The sequence below is a fragment of the Equus caballus genome, chromosome X, assembly GCF_041296265.1.
Source record: "Equus caballus isolate H_3958 breed thoroughbred chromosome X, TB-T2T, whole genome shotgun sequence".
NCBI lineage: Eukaryota > Metazoa > Chordata > Mammalia > Perissodactyla > Equidae > Equus > Equus caballus.
In genome coordinates, this window is record NC_091715.1 from 67,166,061 (window position 1) to 67,190,573 (window position 24,513).

Here is a 24,513-nt window from a genome sequence, read left to right on the forward strand (position 1 = left end):
ATAAAAATTAACTTGAAATGGATTAAAGAGTTAAATGTAAGACCTGAAACCATAAAACTCCTAGAAGAAAACACAGGGGAAATCTCCTTGACAATGATTTTTTTGGACATGACACCCAAATCACAAACAACAAAAGGAAAAATAAACAAGTGGGACCACATCAAACTAAAAAGCTTCTGCACAGCAAAGGAAACTATCAACAAAATGAAAATGCAACCTATACAATGGGAGAAAATATTTACAAACCATATATCTGATAAGGGGCTAATATCCAAAATATATAAGGAACTCAACAGCAAATGACCAAATAATCTGATTAAAAAATGGACAGAGAACTTGAATAGACATTTTTCCAAAGAAGACATACAAATGGTCAACAAGTACATGAAAAGATGCTCATCATCACTAAGCATCAGGGAATTGCAAATCAAAACCACAATGAGATATCATTTCCACCTGGTAGAATGGCAATTATCAAAAAAACAAGAGGTAAGTGTTGGCAAGGATGTGGAGAAAAGGGATCCCCTGTGTACTGTTTGTGGGAATGTATATTGGTGTAGCCACTATGGAAAAAGATAAGGAGGTTTCTCAAAAATTAAAAATAGAACTATCATATGACCCAGAACTCTCACTTCTGGGTATATATCCAAAAGAAAGGAAATCACTATCTCAAAGAGATATCTGAACCCCCATATTCATTGCAGCATTATTTACAATAGCTAAGACATGGAAACAACCTAAGTGTCTATCGATATGTGAGTGGATAAAAAAATGTGGTATGTACACACACACACACACGCACACACACACACACGCTGGAATATTATTCAACCATATAAAAAAAGGAAATCGCACCTTTTGCACCAACATGGGTGGACCTTGAGAGCATTGTACTAAGTGAAATAAGTCAGAGAAAGACAAATCTGCATTATCTCGCTTAAATATGGAATCTTGAAAAAAAGTCAAATGCATAGAAACAGAGTAGAATGTTGGTTGTCAGGGGCCAAGAGTGGAAGAAATGGGGAGATGCTGGTCAAAGGGTAGAAACTTCCAGTTATAAGATGAATAGGTTCTGGGGATCTAACGTACAGCATGGTAACTATAGTTAACAACACTGTATTATGTACTTAAAAGTTGCTAAGAGAGCAAATCCTAAAAGCTCTCACCACACACAAAAAAACTTGTAATTTTGTGAGGTGATGGATATGTTAACTAACCTTATTGTGCTAACCATTTTGCAATATATACATGTATCAAATCATCAATCATCAGGTTGTACACCTTAAACTTACACAATGTTATTTGTCAATTATATCTCAATAAAGCTGGTGGAAAAAAACAGTTGGTATAGTAGGCATTGACTCAGACCGATCTTATCAGTACTATTTCAGCAAAGCTTATAGACCAAGAGTAAGACGAACAGAGGAAATCCTTTCACATCCACAGGGTGTGGATTACTTACTTTAAAGCTGTAAGAACTTGTTGTGGGTCTTCTGAATATTGAGCTAAATATTCCAAAGCTTTTCCCGCCACAATTTGTTGTCCATGCTAAAAAGAACAAATATAATATGTTAAATTACATCTCAAAGTGATACAAAGTGTCATCTATATTCCTGTCCATTAAGGAGAAGAAAGAAATCTGAATTTGTTCATTTTGTATTTTCAAAAGGGCTACTGCAAGATGGTAGAATGAAGATACAACTCGTTGACAAAAACAGAACAAGTTCATATTGGCCCCAGAAACCCACTCCTTCCGATCCACAAACACTCATAGCCGGGCCAACACTGCTATGAATCCACTAGGACTAATCTTATTGTGCTCTCTATTGCTGTTTATTAGCAGTAACCAAAAGATCCCCAGACTCTCAGGTCACTCTTATTTCCAGCACCCTAATCCCCATAAGGCTCTGTAAATCCATTCTTTTGTTCTCTTTTCCCATTTCTCTCCAACTCCTCCAACCCTTCCACTATGCTTTCTGAAATTCAGTCCATTATCAGTAAAATCTCCTCTGCGAGTAACCTCTTCTCTGAAAGTTCCCTCCACATTCTTTCTCTAATGGAAACCTAGGTTTCGCCAAGGATACTGCTTCCAATGAAGCCCTCTCAAGTGGTGGCTGTTTTTCTCTTATCTCCCTTCTACCTCTACAGCTGAAGAAGCAGTAGGCATAGTTTCTGCTCTTTATTGCTGTTTTAAGATTAGCCTTCCTTAAAACCCCCAGCTGTGAATTTCTGTCATCAGACTATATCACCCACTATCCCTCATTGTTGCAGTGATCTACCAGCTCTCAAGCCATTTCTTGATGACTTATCTACTGCTCAGTTATTTTCTCCAGAAACTACTCCTGTACTAACTTTTGGCATTTTCATTATATACATAGATGATCCTCCTACTCTCCTAGTCTCCTATTTCCTTGAATTTCACTCTGCCAATTACCTTAGCTATTCACTAGCACAGTCATTCACCGGACCCTGGCACTACTAATGATTACAACTCTTCCATATTCTCCCTCAGGGCTGGGACTAGGGTGAGCTAGCTGATGCAAGTGAGGCTCCTAGGGTGTAAATTTTAAGGAGATACTCTAAGGGTCATGCAGGGACCAACCTTACACTTGCATGACCCTGAGAGTGAGTGCTTCCTTAGGTAACTTACTCCCTCACCCTAGTCCTGCACCCTACTGTTTTATGTCTTCTACTTTCTGACCACCATCTCTTACCTTTCTAACTCACTCCCTCTAGTACTCCAGCAATCCTTTAACTGCACTAAGACCTCCAATCCATTGATGCTACTAATTTTTCACTCTCCTTCATCCTCTTCATGTCCTCCTCCATACCCAGTTTAAATTCCATGGGGATTACTAAGTATAAATACTCTTTGCTTCCTGACTTTCCTGCCCCTCTTTTGCTTCATTGTATTTATCTGGCAAAACCACAAGCCTAGTTAAATCCAACTTTCTACTGACTTTTGCACCTGCATCATGCAGCTGAAAGAGGCTGAATAAAAACCCATAAAACTATTTGCTTTATTTTAAAACTTCATCAAATGGGCCTTAATACTACAGGGCCAGCATACTACACTATCCTTGTCATTCACTTTCTTGCATCTCTGGATAATTAGTTTACACCTTATCCTCTCTTCCCATCCCCCAACAACTCCTCTCCCATTTTCACTCTAAGGTGATGACCTTGTTTCCTACTTCACTGAGAAAACTGAAGCAGTCAGGAAGAGAACTTCCATAGATTCCCACTACCACATCTACTCACGCACCAGGAACCACACCACATACTCTGCCTTTTCAACTGCTACCATAGATGAACTATCCATGTTCCTTCCTAAAGTCAATCCCTGAACCTATACACTTGTGTCCATCACCTCTTGCCTGTTTAAGGACATTGTTCTAACAATTCTCCTTTTTCTTTCTCACATTGTCAACTTTTTGTTTTCTTACTGGGTCATTCCCATCAGCATATTAAACATTCTCATTCATTCCCATCTCAAACAAACCAACCAACCAACCTCTTGATCCTATTTCTCTCACCAATTACTACCCAATTTATTTTCTTCCCTTTGTAGCAAACTGCTCTAAAGACTTGTCTATACTCACGGTATCCAATTCCTTTCCTTCAATTCTCTCTTGAGCCTACTCCAATCACGCTTTTGCCCTACCACTCTACTAAAACTGTTACTGTCAAGCTCACCAATGACCTCCATATTGTAAATTCCAATGGTCATTTCTCAGTCCTCATTGTATTTGACAGATCAGCAACATTCAATATAGTTGATCACTGTTTCCTCCTTGAAACACATTTGGCTTCCAGACACCACATTATCCTTGTTTTCTCCTACCTCACTGGTTGCTCCCTTTTATTCTCCTTTGCTAGTTCCTCCTCTTTTCCCTAAACCATTAATGTTCAAGGGCTCCATGCTCAGTTTCTGGTCCTCTTCTCTACTCCATATATATTCACCCCATGGTGATCGTATCCAGTCTCGTAGCTGTATATACCATCTATATATTAATGTCTCTTATTAAATTTTTCTCTCCAACCCAGATCTCTTTCCCAAAATCTAGAGTCATATATCCAACAGACTACTCAGACCTCTATTTGGGTGGTTTAATAGAAACCTCAAATGCATCATGTCCAAAACTGAACTCATGCTTTTCTCCCCAAATCTGCTCTATTTGCAGCCTTTCCTAGGTCAGTTGATGGCAACTCCACTTAATGACCCAATCTCTTTCTCTTATACCTTTCATCTAATCTATCGGCAAATCCTGTTGGCTTTACATTCAAATAAACCTAAAATCCAACCATTTATCATTTACCTCCATTGTCATCTCCCTTATCTGAGTCACCGTCATCTTTTCCCTAGATTACTGCAAAACCTTCCTAACAGATCTCCTTGCTTCAAGCTTGGCTCTCTTATGGTCTCTTCTCAATACACCAGCCAGAGTATTTCTGTTAAAACGAAAGTCAAATCATGTCCCCATTTCATTCAGAGTCAAAGTCAAAGTCCTTTCACTGGTCTATAAGGATCACATAATCCAGACTCTCCATTACCTCTCTGACTTCATCTCTCACTAATCCCACACTTCATTCACTCTACTCTAGCCATATTGGCTTCCTTGCTCTTCCTAGTACCTACCTTATGGTCTTTGTACTGGCTGTTACCTCTGCCTGGAATACTCTTCCTCTTCACTCCCCCGCTATATGTCTACAGGGCTAACTCCCTCACCAATTTCAAGTCTTTGCACAAATGGCATCTTCTCAATGAGACCTATCCTCATCACCCTGTTTAAAATAGTAACTCACACCAATCCCAGCCCACTCTCACTCATGATCCTTTTCATCTTGCTCTATTATTTTCAATATCACCTATCAACATCTAACATATTACAGTCACATGTCAGAATGACGTGGATACATTCTGAGAAATGCGTCACTAGGTGATTTTGTCATGGGCAAACATCACTGTGCTTACACAAACCTAGATAGCACAGCCTATTCCACATCTAGGCTATATGGTACTAATCTTATGGGACCACTGTCATATATGTTGTCCATCGTTTACCAAAATGTTGTTATGTGGTGCAAGACTGTATACGATTTGCTTATTTATTATCCATATCATTTATCATCTTCTCTCCTGCTTGAATGTAAGCTCCAAGAACGCATATCACTGTTTGGTTTACTTATTTATCCCAAGAGCCTAGAACAGTGCCTGGCGCATAGTAGGTGCTCAATCAATATTTGCTGAATGAGTGATATTCTCACTAGAACTTGAAATGCCTTTTGTAAAGCAATTGTAGTGAGTGAAAACTCGATTCTACACTTGTTCTTTTGGAGGTATATATTCAATTTCCTGGGTTTGGCTTATCCATCCTTCCTTCCAACTTCTAATTCAAACTACTTTAAGTTTTTTATTTTCTGATTCTTTCTCCTCTATTAAAACTATTTTCCTTTTCAGAAATACAGTTCCATAACTCTTCCACTGGCTTTCTTCTGCATTCCATATCGAATGTAAATTTATACACTTTCCTTTAAAAAGATACCTGCCTTTGAGTTCCCCACTACCAAATTTCTCTCATTTCCTCCTCCTCACCATCTTCTACAAACACATCTTGTATCTGCATCTGCCAAATATTTTTCTGTCTCCTGCAGTTCTACTACCCTACTCATTTACATCAAAATACATATCATTCAAACTGTATTTAGCAACTACTTTGAGATATTAGGGTAGGTGCTAAAAATATGGTCCTCAAGAATCTCACAAGTCAATTTGAACAGGCAAGCCATGCATTAGCAATACAAGGCAGTATAGATTTATAAAGACCAAATAACTAGCATACATGTTAAAAATTACTGAAATTCAGAGTAAGAAGAGAGCATTGAGGACTAGAATTTATTTGGGAAGGCTCTACAGTGGAGAGAAATCTTAGGCTGGGCTTTCAAAATGGTAGCATTTAAATAAGCTAAGATTTTTTTAAAGGGTGGGATAGTATAAACAAGACATGGAAAAGCGAATGTGATTGGCAGCCTGTTTGAGAGACACTGTGCTTTGTTGGAGTGATGGAGAGCTTATGTCTCCACCATTCTAGATCTTCTGCCTAATGTAATAGTGGTTTATACTACTAGGATGATGGTATGGGGAGTAATATGAGATAAAGTAGAGAGATAGCAGTGACCAGATTGTATATACGTTAATAAGAACAGAAACACTATACTTATGGATCAAGCTTCATAGATTACAAATCACATTTTCAGCCATCTCCTCAGTTAATTTTCACAGCAATCCTGGAGGTAGGTTTTATCTTTATTTTTAAAATGATGAAATTAAGATTCAAAGAAGTTAAGCACTTAAGTGGCAGAGCCAGTACTCAAACCCAGGCTATCATCCAGTCCAAGAGCTCCACAGTTGCTACAGTGCTTTTCCTAATCTTATATATTATTACAACTAGAATTTTGCAAGCAAAAAACAGGAGTGCAAGTATTTATTACTTCTAAACTAAAGTTGTTTTGTGGTTACAAACTAAAAAGATCCACAGAGATTTAAACTGTTTTTTTCAAATCGATGAGATCAAGTTTCCAAATAACTATTTGTTTGCATGGCATAGCATCTTAAAGCCAGAGTGTCTTTTAAAAATTAATGTTTTGCTGTGCTTATTTTTTTCTGTAGTTCTAAGCACAAATCTGTTATCTTATTTTATTTCATTTACTTTACATTATAAAGAAATGAAGAGAAAGAAAGCAATTCTGCAACCGAGCTTGGTATGAAAATATGAGGCAAAACAGAGAGCAAAGGAAGGTCTCTCCTGTGCCTAACTGATGATAATTCTATTAATTGTCTCTCAAAATGGAAAAGAGGTAAAAATCTCTGTAGATGAATACATAAGAATTACCTCTAGAGCAAACTGGGCAGCTAAACTGAGGAGCATGACAGTTGAACCTCTATCTGTAAGTAGGTTATTTTCTTCTGGCTCTTCAGCAGTTAATAAATTCTCTAAAGAAGTAATTGCCTGCAAAGCTGAAAAACAAGGAAACAATTCAAAAAATGAGATACTCTTATCAAAGATAATTGCTATCTATGGTTAATTATTCTACAATGACTTTGGAACTCATTTTAAGAGCACTAATATCTTTAAAATATTAGTTAATTTTCATAAAGTCATCTAAGTTGCTAAAATGTCAAGGAGGACTTGAATGTCAGAGAAATGCCCAACTAAGCAATTCACCTCTGTGAATTTATCCTATGAATATATTTGCAAAAGTGATCAAAAACATACAAATATGTTCATCCAGCAATTTTTCTAAGAGTAAAATATGGAACCAACCTAAATTCCTTCAATAGTAGATGGGCTACATACATTTTGGTACGTCCATAAAATTGAATACAGGATGAAGGAAAAAAATGAATGGTGGTATTACATTCTATTATGTCTTAACGGTAGACTATGATAAGTTAAATTTATCTGAAGAACAATCCTAAATGTGTATACCCCCATAACAAAATTTCAAAATACAAGAAGCAAAAACTGATAGAACTGCAGGAGAAATGAAAAAATCCACAATTATAGTCAAAGATTTCAATATCCTCTCTTAATAATTGATAGAACAAGTACACAGAAAATCAGCAAGGATATAGTACACTTAACACTATTAATCAACTTGACCTGACTGACGTTTATAGAACACTGGACCCAACACCAGCAAAATATCCATTCTTCTCAAGTGACAGGGAACACTTACCAAGAAAGACAATATTCTGGGCCATATAACAAGTCTCAACATATTTAAAAAGGATTCAAATCATACAAAGTTATGATCTTTGATGACACTTGAATCAAATTAAAAATTAATAAAAGAGGGGCTGGCCCCGTGGCCGAGTGGTTAAGTTTGCATGCTCCGCTGCAGGCAGCCCAGTGTTTTGTTGGTTCGAATCCTGGGCGCAGACATGGCCCTGCTCATCAAACCACGCTGAGGCGGTGTCCCACATGCCACAACTGGAAGGACCCACAACGAAGAATATACAACTATGTACCAGGGGGCTTTGGGGAGAAAAAGGAAGAAAAACAAAATCTTTAAAAAAAAGAAAGTTCTCTGAAAACCTGCAAATATTTGAAAAATAAGGAACACACTTCTAAATAATCCATGGGTTTAAAAAGGAATCTAAAGTCATATTGGAAAGCATTTTGAACTGAATTAAAATGAAAACACAACATATCAAAATTTGTGGCTTGTCACTAGAGCAATACTTAGAAGGTTAATTTATAGCATTAACTTTATATTAGACCAGGATAAACATCTCAAATTAATGACCTCAGCTTTCACCTCTGGAAACTGGAAAAAAAGACCAAATGAAACTCAAAGTAAGCAGAAGAATGGACATCATAAAGATCAGAACATAAATAAATGAAATAGAAAACAGAAAAAACAATAGAGAAAAATTAATGAAACCAAAAACTGGTTCTTTGAGATCAATAAAATTGATCAACCTCTAGCCACTCTGACAAGGAGAAAATGAGAGAAGACATAAATTACAAATATCAATAGTGAGAAAGGTGACATTACTATAGATTTTACAGATCTTAAAAGGATAAAATGGGGGATATAATGAATGACATTAGCCCAATAATTTCAACAACTTAGATGAAACAGACAGGGGCCTGCCTGGTGGTGCAGCAGTTAAGTGCACATGTTCCACTTCTTGGTGGCCTGGGGTTCACCAGTTCGGATCACGGGTGCAGACATGGCACCGCTTGGCACACCATGCTGTGGTAGGCGTCCCACATATAAAGTAGAGGAAGATGGGCACGGATGTGAGCTCAGGGCCAGTCTTCCTCAGTAAAGAGGATTGGCAGCAGATGTTAGCTCAGGGCTAATCTTCCTCAAAAAAAAAAAAAATGGTCACAGATAATGGAGGAAGAAATAAAATGATTGAGCTGATGCTATGTTTAAAAAGTAAAATAACTTTATTTTAACATAACGTTAAAAGAAAAGATTTAATAGGAAATCTATTTTTTTGCCATTTTTGCTGGCAAAATGTTTAAAGTTCTTTTATCCTTCAATATAATATATTAAGTAAAACAAATGTCCAGAAGTCTCTAATGAAAACATTGATGATGGACATGACAGCAATATTAACCTTGATAAACAGCTGACTCCAATTTGCTACTCCTTAATTAATATACAGGTATACTTTACTATCCTGGAACATTTCTTTTTCAATGCAGAATAAATCATCTTTCTTCTTATAGAGTGAATAACAGAGTCCACTGCACACAGTAGGTATTCATAAATACCTGTGATATTGTGATTTTTTAATAAGAAATATATATTTGGTCTTTGTTCCTGTTTCTGGCACAGAGCTCCTAAAACCCTTGGAATTTCCTAAATGCAAAGAGCCATTAAGGTGTCTTTTGTTATGTTAATGAGGTGAATTTTGGAACCCACCTCAGGATGAGGACTGGTTGCCAATGGAGTCAACCATATGATTAGAGGATTGGAACTTTCAGTCCCACCCCTCAACCTCTGGGGATGGGGGAGGGCACAGAGGTCGAATCAATTGCCAGTGGCCAATGATTTAATCAATCATGCCTATGTCATGAAGCCTCCATATAAACCCAAAAGAACAGGGTTCAGAGAGCTTCCAGGTCGGTGAACATGTGGAGATGCAGGGAGAGTGGTGTGCCTGGAAAGGACATGGAAGCTCTGTGCCCCTTCCCACATACCTTGTCTCTGGGTATATAGTATCTCTGGGTAGACAGTGTCAGAATTGAGTTGACTTGCTTGTTGGTGTAGGGGGATGTCCCTCCCTCACACATGGGAAATTAGATGCTCAGAACACCAAAAAGAGTTGTTTAATTGGATTAGCATAAATTCTGTTTGGATTCATTAATTCAAGCTTCTGAATTTCTCAACTTGTGCCTTTCATAAAGGGCAACCAGTCTGGAGCTCAAACTGCTCCAGGATTTGCCCAGCTACCCTGAGGGCTGAACAGGAATATCACAGCATAGGCATATCTGTAACTAAGTCAAGATACATGTTGATGCAGACATACCAGCTAGGAAACCATGCTTAAGTTAATGGGAAGGTCACAGCACGAATGGGATGAAGTTCATATAAGATTCCAACACTGTTAACTTTGTGGACAGAAACTCCATTTTAAGGCCAAATCTCTCACCAATCACCTTCCAAATAAGCGAAGACAGTCAAAAGATACCCTGGAGACTTCCATTCTCTAAAGACAATTCTTAACTGATATGGGTTTGCAGCATAATCTTCCCCTTCCCCCACAGCTTTTTAAACTTAATTTTTGAATAGGTTGGTTCAAATGACAAAAAGTACAAAAAAGCATACAGTGCCAAGACTTTCCCCCCAGTTCTTGTCCCACATCTGCCTAGTTCTTACTCCTTCTATAGGTAGCCCTAGTTCTTTTTTTTTTTTTAAAGATTTTATTTTTTTCCTTTTTCTCCCCAAAGCCCCCCAGTACATAGTTGTGTATTTCTCATTGTGGGTTCTTCTAGTTGTGGCATGTGGGACGCTGCCTCAGCGTGGTTTGATGAGCAGTGCCATGTCCGCGCCCAGGATTCGAACCAACGAAACACTGGGACGCCTGCAGCGGAGCGCACGAACTTAACCACTCGGCCACGGGGCCAGCCCCTAGCCCTAGTTCTTTTATTCTATGTAACCTTCCATAGCTTCTTTTTGCATGGTGGCATCATCTTTACATAGGAAAGCTAAAATATATATTCAACTCCATTATTTTAAAAACAATGTTTTTTCTATTATGGTCAAAGAGGATTATTTATTCTTTGTGTTAACAGCCAAATACAACTCATAAATAACATTTATACCTCTATCAGAGTTGCCCTCTAAGACTGCAATCTTGAATACATAAAATTGAGTGAAAATATTTGTAGGATCACGTTGTTCAGCTTCTGCCACTGCCACTTTAGCCTGAAAAAAAGAAATATTGGTTCTCTTTTATAAAAGCTATAAGGAAGACTTTATCATATTTTACTAATATTATTAACATAGTCACAACGGCTGAAGGATACTCATAATGAAAAGACACGAATCTAAGAAAAATCTTTAAAGGACTGTTCTCTTAAAATGCTAACAAAACAACGAGTTCTGCTTCTGAAAATAGGGTGCATTATATACGCCAGCTCAACCCTCCTACTGAAAACAAACAAAAAGTTGGATAACGTTATTTTAAATTTCAAAAGCAATTGACAAGATAGTAAAGCAATTACCAAGCAAAATCTAAGAAAAAGTGAGGTCCCAAAGAAGTAAGCAGAGAATTAAAGACAATTTTTTTCTGGTGGGCATTTGTAAATCCAGGCAAATGTTAACTTTAGTTTTAATAGACTTCACTGGGTCAGGGAAACAGACTTCAAGGCCCAAGAGATCAAACTCTTAGGCTAAGGGCAAATCAGCAGCATTCCTATCCATATTGCCAGGGGACTGCAAAGAAAGTTACCTTGGTTCTGAGAAGAGTGCAGAAAAATGGGGTGGGGAGAACCAATCCCTGAGCTGTAACACAAATAGATTCCTATGTATTTACAGCCCCAAATTACATTATATGGGAAAGCCTAAAGGTTCCAAGCTATGAATTTAGTTTACATTGACTCCAAACATCTGAAGAAGCAAATGAAAATCCTCTCTGGGGGAAGGTACCTTCATCTTAGGCTTCAAAATATTTCCATAAATAATTTTTCAAGAATCATGAGTAGTAAACATAAAAAAATCAAGCACACTGGGAAACAAGGCACCATAAGTGAGAATCAGTAGAAAAAACAGATAGCAGAAACAGATTCTCAAGATGCAGATATCAGAATTTTCGAAAGCTATCTATAAAACACCTATGTTTTCAAAGTTTAAAGAAATAAAAGATATGTTCAAAAATATACATAAGTAGGTTGCTATTCAATAGTACATACTGATACAGTTACAGGTGTTGTTTGCAGCTGGTATCCATTCTGATTGATTATTGCCCATGCCATATAAGTTGTTAAACACTTTGAATATCACAGAAGTTTGTAGGAAACAGAAACCATATTATGTGACCTTGCTGATTTGAAAAAAAAGAACTACTTGAAATGAAAAATACAAAAACGCAAATGGAAACATAATGGATAGGTGTAATAGCAGACTGAAATAGGTGAAGAAAAAATTAGTGAACTGAAAGATAAAACAGAATAAATTAGCCAAACTGCAGCACAGGGAGATTATAAACATGGAGGACAGTTAAGTAAGAATTCTATTCTTTTTAGGACAACTGCTAAAAGACTAGAAACAGTAAATGATTTCCACACTAGCAGAAGGGGGTAACTAGAAAGTAAAAGAAAAAGAATGAGGACAGTTTTTTCAACAAATGGTGCTGAAACAACTGGACATCCACATGCAAAAAAATGAATCTGGACACAGACCTTAAACCTTTCACAAAAATTAACTCAAAATGGATCAAAAACCTAAATGCAAAACCCCAAATTATAGAACTCTTAGAAGGTAACATGGGAGAAAATCTAAATGACCTTCAGTTTGGTGATGACTTTTTAAACACAATACCAAAAGCACAATCCATTAGAGAAAAATTGCTCTGTGAAAGACACTGTTAAGAGAATGAAAAGGCAAACCACGCTGTGGGAGAAAATGTTTGCAAAACACATATCAGATAAAGGATTGGTATCCAAACTATATCAACAATTCTTAAAACTGAACAATAAGAAAACAAGTAACCCCAATATACAATGGGCAAAAGATGTAAACAGACACCTCACCAAAGAAGACATACAGATGGCAAATGAACATATAAAAAGATGCTAAACATTGTATTTCATCAAGGAAATGCAAATTAAAACAGCAACGAGATACCATTACACACATATTAGAAGGGCTAAAATCTAAAACACTGATAACACCTAAACCTGGTGAGGATATGCAGCAACAGGAATTCTCATTCACTGCTGGTAAGAATGAAAAATAGTAGAGCCATTTTGGAAGACAGTTTAGCAGTTTCTCACAAAACTAAGAATATTCTTGCTGTATGATCCAGCAGTTGAACTCCCTGGTATTTACCCTAATGAACTGAAAGCTAATGTCCACACAAAAACCTGCACATCAATGGTTATAAAAGTTTTATTTATAATCCTGAAAACTTGGAAGCAACTAAGATGTCCTTCAATAGGTGGTAAAAATATAGTCAAATTCAGACTACTCTAATACTGTAATGGTGGTGTGTAAATCACTTTTATCTCTACTATAAAAGTTAAAAAACAATAATATTGAAAATAACTATGGCTACGATAATTTGTTAACAGATGTCCAATATAAAAGAAGTGTGAAATCAATAGCATAAAATGTGGGCAGAGGAGAAATAAAAGTTTAGAGTTTTTCTGTGTGATTGAACATAAGTTGTTAGCTTAAAATAGACTTTTATATCTGAAAGATGTTTTATGTAAGACACATGGTAACTACAAAGAAAATATCTTTTAATACATACATAAAAAATAAAGAGAAAGGAATTAAGGCATACCACTACAAAAAATAAATCAGAAAGGAAGACAGCTAGAGAAGAAGAAAGGAACTAAAAACACAGAAAACAACTTAAAAAATGGGAATAGTAGGGGCCAGCCTCGCGGCATAGTGGTTGAGTTCGGTATGCTCTGCTTTGGCAGCCTGGGTTCATGGGTTTGGGTCCCAGGCACAGACCTACCCCACTCATCAGCCATGCTGTGGTAGTGACCCACATATAAAGTGGAGGAAGACTGGCACAGGTGTTAGCTCAAGGCTGATCTTCCTCAAGCATAAAAAGAGGAAGATTGGCAACAGATGTTAGCACAGAGCTAATCTTCCTCAGGAAAAAAAAGGAACAGTAAGTCCTTATTTATCAATATTACTTTAAATGTAAATGGACTAAATTCTCCCATCAAAGACATAGAGAGGCTGAATGGATTTAAAAAAAAACCCAAAACAAGATCCAACAATATGCTACCTACAAGAGACTCATTTTAGCTTAAGAGCACACATAGGCTGAAGGTGAAGGGATAGGAAAAGATATTCCATGTAAATGGTAACTAAGAGAGTAGGAATGACTATACTTACATCAGATAAAATAGACTTTCATCAAAATCAATCACAAGAGACAAAGAAGGTCACTATATAGTGATAAAGGGATCAATTCATCAAGAAGATATAACAATTGTAAATACATATGCACTCAACATTCAAGCATCTAAACATTTAAAGCAAATATTAACTGAACCGAAGGGAGTAATTGATGGCAATACATAACAGTAGGGGACTTCAACACTCCACTTTCAATAATGCATAGACCGTCCAGACAGAAAATAATTTGAATAATAAATAAATAAATAAAATAATAAAGAAATAGTGGACCTGAATAACACTGTAGACCAAATGGACCTAACAGACACATACAGAACATTTCATCCAACAGCACCAGAATAGATGTTCCTCTCAAGTACACGTGGAACATTCTCCAGATCATACGTTGGGCCAGAAAGCAAGCCTTAACAAATTTAAGAAGACTGAAATTATATCAAGTATCTTTTCCAATCACAATGGTATGAAACTAGAAATAAAAAACAGGAGGAAAAATAAAAAATTCACAAATGCATGAAAATTAAACAACACACTCCTGAACAACCAATGGGTAAAAGAAGAAATCAAAAGGGAAATCAGAAAGTATTTTGAGACAAAAGAAAATGAAAATACAACATACCAAAATTAATGGGATGCAGCAAAAATAGGTCTAAGAAGGAACTAGTTTATAGCGATTAATGCCTACATTAAGAAAAACAAAGATCTCAAATAAACAACCTAACTTTACAGCTCAAGGAATTAAAAGAAAGAAGGAAAAAACCACGCAAATTTAGCAGAAGGAGGAAAATAATAAAGATTAGAGCATAAATAAATGAAACAGAGACTAGAAAAAAACAATTAAACTGAGTTAGTTTTTTGAAAAGATTAACAAAATTGACAAACCTTTAGCTAGACTAAGAAAAGAGCGAAGATTCAAATAAATAAAATCAGAAATAAAAGAGGAGACATTACAACTGATACCACAGAAATACATAGGATCATAAGAGACTACTAAGAACAATTATATGCCAACAAATTGGATAACCTAGAAGAAATGGATAAATTCCTAGAAATATACAACTTACCAAGACTGAATCATGAAGAAACAGAAAATGTGAATAGACCAATAATTAGTAAGGATATTAAATCAGTAATCAAAAACCTCCCAACACAGAAAAGCCCAGGACCAGATGGTTCTAGTGGTGAATTATACCAAACATTTAAAGAAGAATTAATACCAATCCTTGTCAAACTCTACACAAAATTGGAGGGAACACTCTCAAACTCATTTTGTGAGGCCAGCATTACTGTGAGACCAAAGCCAGATAAGGATACTACAAGAAAAAAAGCTACAAGCCAATATCGCTGATGAATTAGATGCAAAAATTCTCAATAAAATACTAACAAATCAAATCCAATAGCACATTAAAAGGATTATAAACCATGATCAAGTGAGATTTATCCCTGGGATGCAAAGATGAATCAATAAATGTGATACATCACTTTAATAGAACAAAAATAATAGAATGAAAAATCATATGATTCTCTCAATAGATGCAGAGAAAGCAGTTGACAAAATTCAACATCCTTTCCTGATGAAAGCTCTCAAAAACTGGGTCTAGAAGGACCATACTTCAACATAATAAAGGCATATGACAAGCCCACAGCTAACCTCATAGTCAATGGTGAAATACCGAAAGCTATTCCTCTAAGATCAGGGACAAGACAAGGGTGCTCAGTCTCACCACTTTCATTTAACATAGTATTGGAAGTCTTACCCATAGCAATTAGAAAAGAAAAAGAAATAAAAGGCATCCAAATAGGAAAGGAAGAAGTAAAATTGTCTCTGTTTGCAGATGGCATGATCTCATACATAGAAAATCCTAAAGACCCTACCAAGAAAACCGTTAGAACAAATAAACAAATTTAGTAAAGTTGCAGGATACAAAATCAACATACAAAAATCAGTTGTGTTTTCATACACTAACAACGAAATATCAGAGAGAAATAAAAAAAATCCCATTTATAATAGCATCAAAAACAATGAAACACAGGGGCCAGCCCAGTGGCATAGTGGTTAAGTCATGAGCTCCACTTTGGTGGCCTGGGGTTCGCAGGTTCAGATCCTGGGCACAGACCCAGCACCACTCATCAAGCCATGCTGTGGCGGCATCCCATACAAATTAGAGGAATATTGGTACAGATGTTAGCTCAGTGACAACCTTCCTCAAGCAAAAAGAGGAAGACTGGCAACTGACGTTAGCTCAGAGCCACCTTCCCCACAAAAAACAAAAACAACAATGAAATACATAGGAGCAAATTTAACCAAGGAGGTGAAATATCCATACACTAAAAACTGTAAGGCATTGATAAAAGAAGTTGAAGAAGGTACCAATAAATGGAAAGATATCCCATGTTCATGGATCAGAAGAATTAAAATTGTTAAAATATCCATATACTGAAGACATCTATAGATTCAATGCAATCCCCATCAAAATTCCAATGACATTTTTTACAGAAATAGAAAAAACAATCTTGAAATTTGTATGGAACCACAAATGACCTTGAATAGCCAAAGCAATCTCGAGAAAGAAGAATAAAGCTAGAGGCATCACACTTCCTGATTTTAAACTACACTACAAGGCGATAGTAATCAAAACAGTATGGTACTTGCATAAAAATAGACACATAGATCAATGGAACAGAATCAAGAGCCCAGAAATAAACCCCCACATATAAGATCAACTATTATTTGATAAGGAAGCCAAGAATACTCAGTGGGAAAAAATAGGTTTTTAAATAAATGGTGCTGGGAAAACTGGATATTCACATGAAAAGAATGAAACTGGACCCCTATCTTACACCATTCACAAAAATTAACTTGAAATGGATTAAAGACTTAAATGTAAGACCTGAAACCACAAAATTCATAGAAGAAAAGATAGGGAAAAAGCTCCCTGACGTTGGTCTTGGCAATGATTTTTTGATAAGACATCAAAAGCAAAAGTAAACAAGTAGGACTACAACAAACTAAAAACCTTCTGCATTGCAAAAGAAATAATCAACCAAATGAAGAGGCAACCTATGGAATGGGAGAAAATATTTGTAAACCATATATCTGATAAAGGGTTATTATCCAAAAATATATAAGGAAGTCTTACAACTCAACAGCAAAAAGACAAATAATCTGATTTAAAAATGGGCAGAGGACTTGACCAGACATTTTTCCAAAGAAGACATACAAATGGTCGACAAATACATGAAAAGATGCTCAACATCATCAATCATCAGGGAAATGCAAAATTAAAATGAGATATCACCTCCCACCGGTTAGAATGGTTATTATCAAAAAGACAAATGATAACAAGTGTTGACAAGGATGTGGAGAAAAGGGAACTCTAGTGCACTGTTGGTGAGAATGTAAATAGGCACAGCCACTATGGAAAACAGTATGGAGGTTCCTCAAAAACTTAAAAACAGAACTATCACATGATTCAGCAATTCCACTTCTTGGAATATACACAAAGGAAATCACTATTTTGTAGAGATATCTGCACCCCTATGTTCATGGCAGCATTATTCACAATAGTCAAGACACGGAAACAAACTAAGTGTCCATCAAGGGATGAATGGATAAAGAAAATGTGGTATATATATATACATTGAAATATCATTCAGCCATCAGAAAGAAGGAGAACCTACCATTTGTGACAACACGGATGGACCCAAGGGCATTATGCTAAGTGAAATAAGTCAGACAGGGAAAGACATATACTACATGATCTCACTTATATGTGGAATCTTAAAAAACCCAACCCATAGAAATAGAGTAGAATGGTGGTTGTCACAGGCTGGGAGATGGGAGCAATGAAGAGATGATGGTCAAAATGTACAAACTCCCCGTTGATGACTAGGTCCTGGAGATCTAATATATGGCATAGTGACTATAATTAATAATACTGTATTATATACTCGAATGTTGCTAAGAGAGTAGGTCTTAAATGTTCTCACTAGAACAAAAAGGTAATTATGTGAGGTGATGGATATGTTATCTAACCTTATTGTGGTAATAATTTTGCAATATATATGTGTATCAAATCATCGAGTTGTACACTTTAAACTTATAAAATATTACACATCAATTATATCTCAATAACACTGGGGGAAAAAAAGAGATGCCCTTCAACAAGTGAATGGGTAAACAAACTATAGTGCTTCCATACAATGAAATATAACTGAGCGATAAAAAGAAATGAGCTATCAAGCCATGAAAAGACATGGAGGAATCTTAAATGCATATTGCTAGGTGAAAAACCAATCTGAGAGAAAGAGGAACCCTCATACACTGTTGGTGGGAATGCAAACTGGTACAGCCACTATGGAAAACAGTATGGAGATTTCTCAAAAAGTTAAAAATAGAAATACCCTATGACCCAGCCATCCCATTACTGGGTATCTATCCTAAGAACCTGATATCAGATATCTCAAGAGTCCGTTGCACCCCTATGTTCATTGCAGCATTATTTACAATAGCCAAGACGTGGAACCAGCCTACATGCCCAGAAACTAATGATTGGATAAAGAAGATGTGGTATATATACACAATGGAATACTACTCAGCCATAAAAAAAGACGAAATTGGCCCATTCACAACAATGTGGACGGACCTCGAGGGTATTATGTTAAGTGAAATAAGTCAGTCAGAGAAAGACGAACTCTATATGACTCCACTCATAGGTGGAAATTAGTATATTGAGAAGGAGATCTGATTGGTGGTTACCAGGGAAAAGGGGGGGTGGGGGGAGGGTACGGAGGGGGAAGTGGTGTACCCACAACATGACTAACAAAAATGTACAACTGAAATCTCACAAGGTTGTAATCTATCATAACATTAATAAAAAAAAAAAAAAAAAAAAAAAAAAAAAAAAAAAAAAAAAAAAGAAAAACCAATCTGAAAAGGCTACATCCTAAATGATTTCAACTATATGACATTCTGGAAAAGGCAAAACTATGGAAACATTAAAAAGATCTGTGGTTGTCAGGAGTTCAGTGGGAGGGAGCAAGGGATGACCAGGAAAGTACAGGGGATTGAAACTATTCTGTATGATACTGCAATGGTAGATAGATGTCATTATACATTTGTCAAAATCTGCAGGATCTGTAATACATAGTGAAAACTAATGTAATCTATAGACTTTAGTCAAAAATAATGTACCAATATTGACTCATCGATTCTAACAAATATGTCACACTAACGCAAAATGTTAATAGTAGAGGAAACGAAGTACATGGGGGGTGGTGATGGGGTAACATGGGAACTTTCTGTATTTTCTACTCAATTTTTCTGTAAACATAAAACACTATAAAAAGAAAGTCTATTATTTTTTAAAAATGTTCCTAAAGAAGGCCAGAAAGGAGAGGAAAAGATACACGATAGATGTGACAAATATAAAGCACAAAGTAAGATGTAGATTTAAACTCAAATATGTCAGTATCATATTAAGTGTATAAGGACTAAATGCTCCAGTTATAAAAGAAAAATGGTCAGACTGGATTAGAAATATCAAACTATATGCTGTATACAAGTTGCACATCTAAAAGATAAAGATACGGAAATGTTAAAAGTAAAAGAATTAAAGAAGATATACCTGGAAAATACTAACCAAAGAAAGCAAGTGTGAATATATCAATATCAGACAGAAATGATGTTAAAGCAAAAAGTAATACTAGAAATAAAGAGGATTACTTCATACCAATAAAAGCTGCAATTAATGGGAATATAATACAGTGCTAAATTTGTATGCATGAAAAGCATAGCCTTAAATATATAACATAAAAATGAAAAAATTAGATGGAGAAATAGACAAATTCACAATTACAATAGGACATTTTAACAACACATCTCAGGAATTGATAATCACACAAAATATGATTTTGGATACAGAAGATTCAAACAAAATAAACAACAAACAATCAAAATTTATATACATATAAATTATATATGTATATATAAATATATATTATATATATTATATTTATTCCCCCAAACTGCAGAAAACACATTTCTATCAAGCAAACACAGAATATTTAGAAAAATAGACCATATGCCTAGCCATAAAGCAAACTTCAACCTATTTAGACTATATACCTAGCCATAAAGCAAACTTCAATCTATTTCAAACGTCTGAAATCAACTACAATACAATTAAGGTAGAAATCAATTACTAAATAGATGTCAAGAAAATCCCTACTTGTTTCAAAATTTGGAAATAACATTTTTACACAATTAATGGGTTAAAGAAGAAACCATAAGTAAAATTAAAAATACTTTCAATTGTATAACAAAAATACTATATATCTAAACTTTTGTACTGGGTATGAGGGATATCCAGGGATGCTGCTAATGTTCTAATTCTTCTCTGGGTAGTGGCTACATGAGTTTGTTCACTTTGTGATAATTTACCAGGTCGTATACTTACAATTTGTGTATTTTTCTCTCTATAGGTTATATACCAATAAAAATTTACTTAAAGTATCATGGCCTACAGTTAAAGCAGCATTTAATGGAAAATGTATTAAATATATTATGCAATAAATATATTTTAAGAAGAACACTGTAAAGTAATAAGCCAAGGATCCATCTTGAGAAGACAGCAAAAGAACTGCAAGATAAATCCAAAGAAAGTGTAAAGAAGAAAATAATAAAGATACTAGCAGAAATTGCTGAAATATAAAGCAAACATACAACAGAGAAGATGTACAAAGCCAAAACCTTGTTCTTTCAAAATACTAATAAAATGGACAAACCTCTGGCAAGACAAATAAGGAACAAAAACAGAGAAGGAAAGCCAAAGTTACCAAGAGGGTATTTGAACAACTTTATGCTAATAAAGTTGAAAATGTACACAACATAAATGCATCCCTAGAAAAATAAAATTTACCAAAACTGATTAAACAACAACTAGAAATATCTGAATAGTACTGTAACTATTAATGTAATTAATCAATAGTCTAAAATCTTCCCACAAAAACGCAAATCCTAGATAGCTTCACATTTTAGGGGAGAAATAATTCAAGTCTAACAAACTTTTCTAGAGACTAGGGAAAAAAAGGAAGACTATGCAATTTATTTTATGAGGCTAGCATAACCTTCATATCAAAACTTAACAAAGACAAAATGAGAAAGAAAAATTAGAGCCCAATTTCACTCATGAAGACTGATGCAAATATCCTCAACAAATATTAACAAACCAAATCCAGTAAAATAGAAAAAGAATAACTTCATGACTGAGTTTGGTTTTTTTCCCAGGAAAGTAAGTTTGGTTTAACACTAGAAAACCCGTTAATCAGTACATTAATGACATAAAGGAGAAAAAAATCATATGACCATCTTAACAAAACAAAATAGAAAAGCTCGTAGCAAATGAGCCATAGAAGGGACTTCCTTAATTTGATGTACAGTATCTGTTCTGGGTCGAATGTCTCCCCAAAATTCATGCCCACCCTGGAATCTCAGAATGTGACCTAATGTAGAAATAGTCTTTGTAGATGTAATCAAGTTAAGATGAGGTCATACTGGATAGAGTGAGCTTTAATCCAATGACTGGGGTCTTATAAGAAGAGGGAAATTTGGACACACACATAGAGAAGAGAATGCCATGTGATGACAGAGACAGAGATTGGAGTGATGCCTTTACAAGCCACGGAAAGTCTAGGATTGCTGGCAAATATCAGAAGCCAGGAAGAGACAAGGAAGGATCCTCTACTAGATACTTGAGAGAGAGCACAGCCTTGCTGACAACTTGATTTTGGGCTTCTAACCTCCGAAAGAATAGATTTCCATTGAAAGAATAAATTTCTGTTGTTTTAAGCCATCTAGTTGGTGGCCCTTGGTTACAGCAGCCCTAGGAAACTAATACAGTATCTATATTTATATTTAAAAAAACCAACAAAAAACACCCTAAAGCAAATATCATACTTAATGGTAATTTAGGGTAACTTTCCCTTCAAGATCAGGAACACCACTTTTATTCAACATGGTACTGGAAGTGTTAGCCAACACAATAAAGCGAGAAATATATAAGGCATAAGGATTGGAAAGGGAGAAACAAAATCACCATTATTCACAGTTGATATAGTTGGATATGTAGAAAACCCAAAAGAATTTGTAAGTAAATTATCGCAATTAAGAGAGTTTAGAAAGATAGTTGTATTTAAAAAACTAAAATAAAAATAAACTATATGGAAGGGTTCTGGAAATATGGTGGTGGTGGCAACATAGTTTTTCAATTTCTCTGAATCCCCACATGAAAACAGACTGAGCATGTAGATGGCAAACCAAATCTGATACTTAGACAACATTTGCAACAAAACTGGATGACAAAGCATCCCTATGAATTTCAAAATACAAATAGGTGGTGACAAGACACCAAGAGCTACAAGACCAGCATTATATCAGCATCTGTACAGGATGAAGAAAAACAGAAGGTAATATGGAAGTGTCTAATGGACAACAGAAAAGGAGAACTTCAAAATAGCTAATAGAAATTCATTGACAAGCATGATGGGGAAATTCGAGAACAGCAGTTGCAATTGGAAGGGAATTTACCTTCTTCATTATTAAGTCAGTTCAAGGGTCTCATAGCATAAATGGACTAAAGAAGCTGGAGCAGTCTAGCCCCTATGAACCCTCAAACTTGACAGGCTCTACACTGAGGAAAAACTGCTGAGAGTACAATCAAAATTGAATAGGACAAAGACAATAGAGATGAAAGAAAGGTATAGACCAGTGCCGTCCAAAGCACCTCTGTGATGATGGAAATGATTTATATTTGTGGTATTCAATACAGTAGCTGCTAGCCACATGTAGCTATTTAGCATTTGAAATGTGACTAGTACAACTGAAGAACTGAATTTTTATAATTTTAATTAATTTAAATTTAAACGTACATAGCCACATGTGGCTAGTGGCTATCATATTGGATAGTGCAAGTCTACACCAAAAACGAAGGGTGCAGTGGGGAGTGAAGCCAGGAAATCTCAGAAAGCAGTCTGCCTTATTTTCAAATGCTACAAAAAAAAAAGAAAAACACAGAAAAAGGAGCTCTGTGAAGTTTGTAGCACTTTCCAAAACCCCACCTCATTGTAAAAGCTAAGAAAAACTAATATCACATTAAAGTGAGAAACAGTACAGTTTTAAGATAAATACCCTAAAAGCTGTTTTTAAAAAAAGAGAATAAATAGGGGCTGGCCCCGTGGCCGAGTGGTTAAGTTCGCGCGCTCCGCTGCAGGCAGCCCAGGGTTTCGTTAGTTCGAATCCTGGGCGCGGACATGGCACTGCTCATCAGACCACGCTGAGGCGGCGTCCCACATGCCACAACTAGAAGAACCCACAACGAAGAATACACAACTATGTACCGGGGGGCTTTGGGGAGAAAAAGGAAAAAATAAAAATCTTTAAAATAAAAAAAAAAAAGAGAATAAATAGCATAAAAACACCCCCACAGAAAAATGAAAGCATGCTAGGAAAATGTGCCCACAAAACAGGTCAAAACTCTAACCAACTATTTCAAAATGAGCTAAAAGACATTAAGAAAATTATACAAGATATGAAAAAATGTCATAGGTCAGAATTAGAAAAACTCAGAAATGAAGTACTAGAGCCCAAGAAAAAAATAGAAATAAAAGAAATAAATCATTTCAGAAACGAAGACTAACAAAAAGAAATATAAAAGCAAATAAATACAGCCAAAAATGCCATAAGAGAATAGAAGACAAAAACAGGAAAACTTTAAAGAGGAAATAAAGATTATGTATATTTACCACAATAGAAGATAAACATTAAAAAAGGAAACTAAGATAACTAAAGTGATCTACAGATTCAATGCAATTCCAGTGGCGTTTTTTTGTAGAAATAGAAAAACTCCATCCTAAAACTCGTAAGTAATCTGAACGGACTCTGAGCAGCCAAAAACAATCTTGGAAAAAAAGAAGATAGTTGGAAGACTCACAATTTCTAATTTCAAAATATACTACAAAGCTACAGTAATCAAAACAGTGTGGTACTAGCATAAGGATAGACATATAGACCAACGAAATACAATAGAAAGCCCAGAAACAAACCCTCACATATGTGGTCAAATGATTTTCGACTAGGGTGCCAAGACCAATCAATGGAAAAAGGATAGTGTTTTCAACAAACGATGCTGGAAAACAGGATATCCACATGCAAAAGAATGAAGTCAGATCTTTACCTCACATCATATACAAAAATTAACTCAAAATGGATCAAAAACCTACATGTAAAAACTAAAAATACAAAAGTCTTAGAAGAAAACATAGGGGGAAATCTTCATGACATTGGATTTGACAATTATTTCTTGGATATGACAACAAAAGCACAGGCAACAAAAC

The 24,513-nt window shown here is 35.6% G+C and overlaps 1 protein-coding gene across 3 annotated transcripts in view; it reads right to left on the reverse strand.

Moving 5' to 3' along the window:
• Positions 1-24,513, reverse strand: part of TEX11 (testis expressed 11) — a 363,973-nt gene that overhangs the window by 75,042 nt on the left and 264,418 nt on the right. For all 3 annotated transcript variants that reach the window (XR_002805590.2, XM_023634526.2, XM_023634525.2), the window contains exons 17-19: positions 10,848-10,950; positions 6,894-7,018; positions 1,463-1,548 (exon numbers count right to left, since the gene is read on the reverse strand). Coding sequence is in view for 2 of the 3 variants with exons in the window: in XM_023634526.2 (XP_023490294.2) it covers positions 1,463-1,548; positions 6,894-7,018; positions 10,848-10,950 (314 nt within the window). In the remaining variant the exon portion in view is untranslated. The remainder of the gene's footprint in view (positions 1-1,462; positions 1,549-6,893; positions 7,019-10,847; positions 10,951-24,513) is intronic.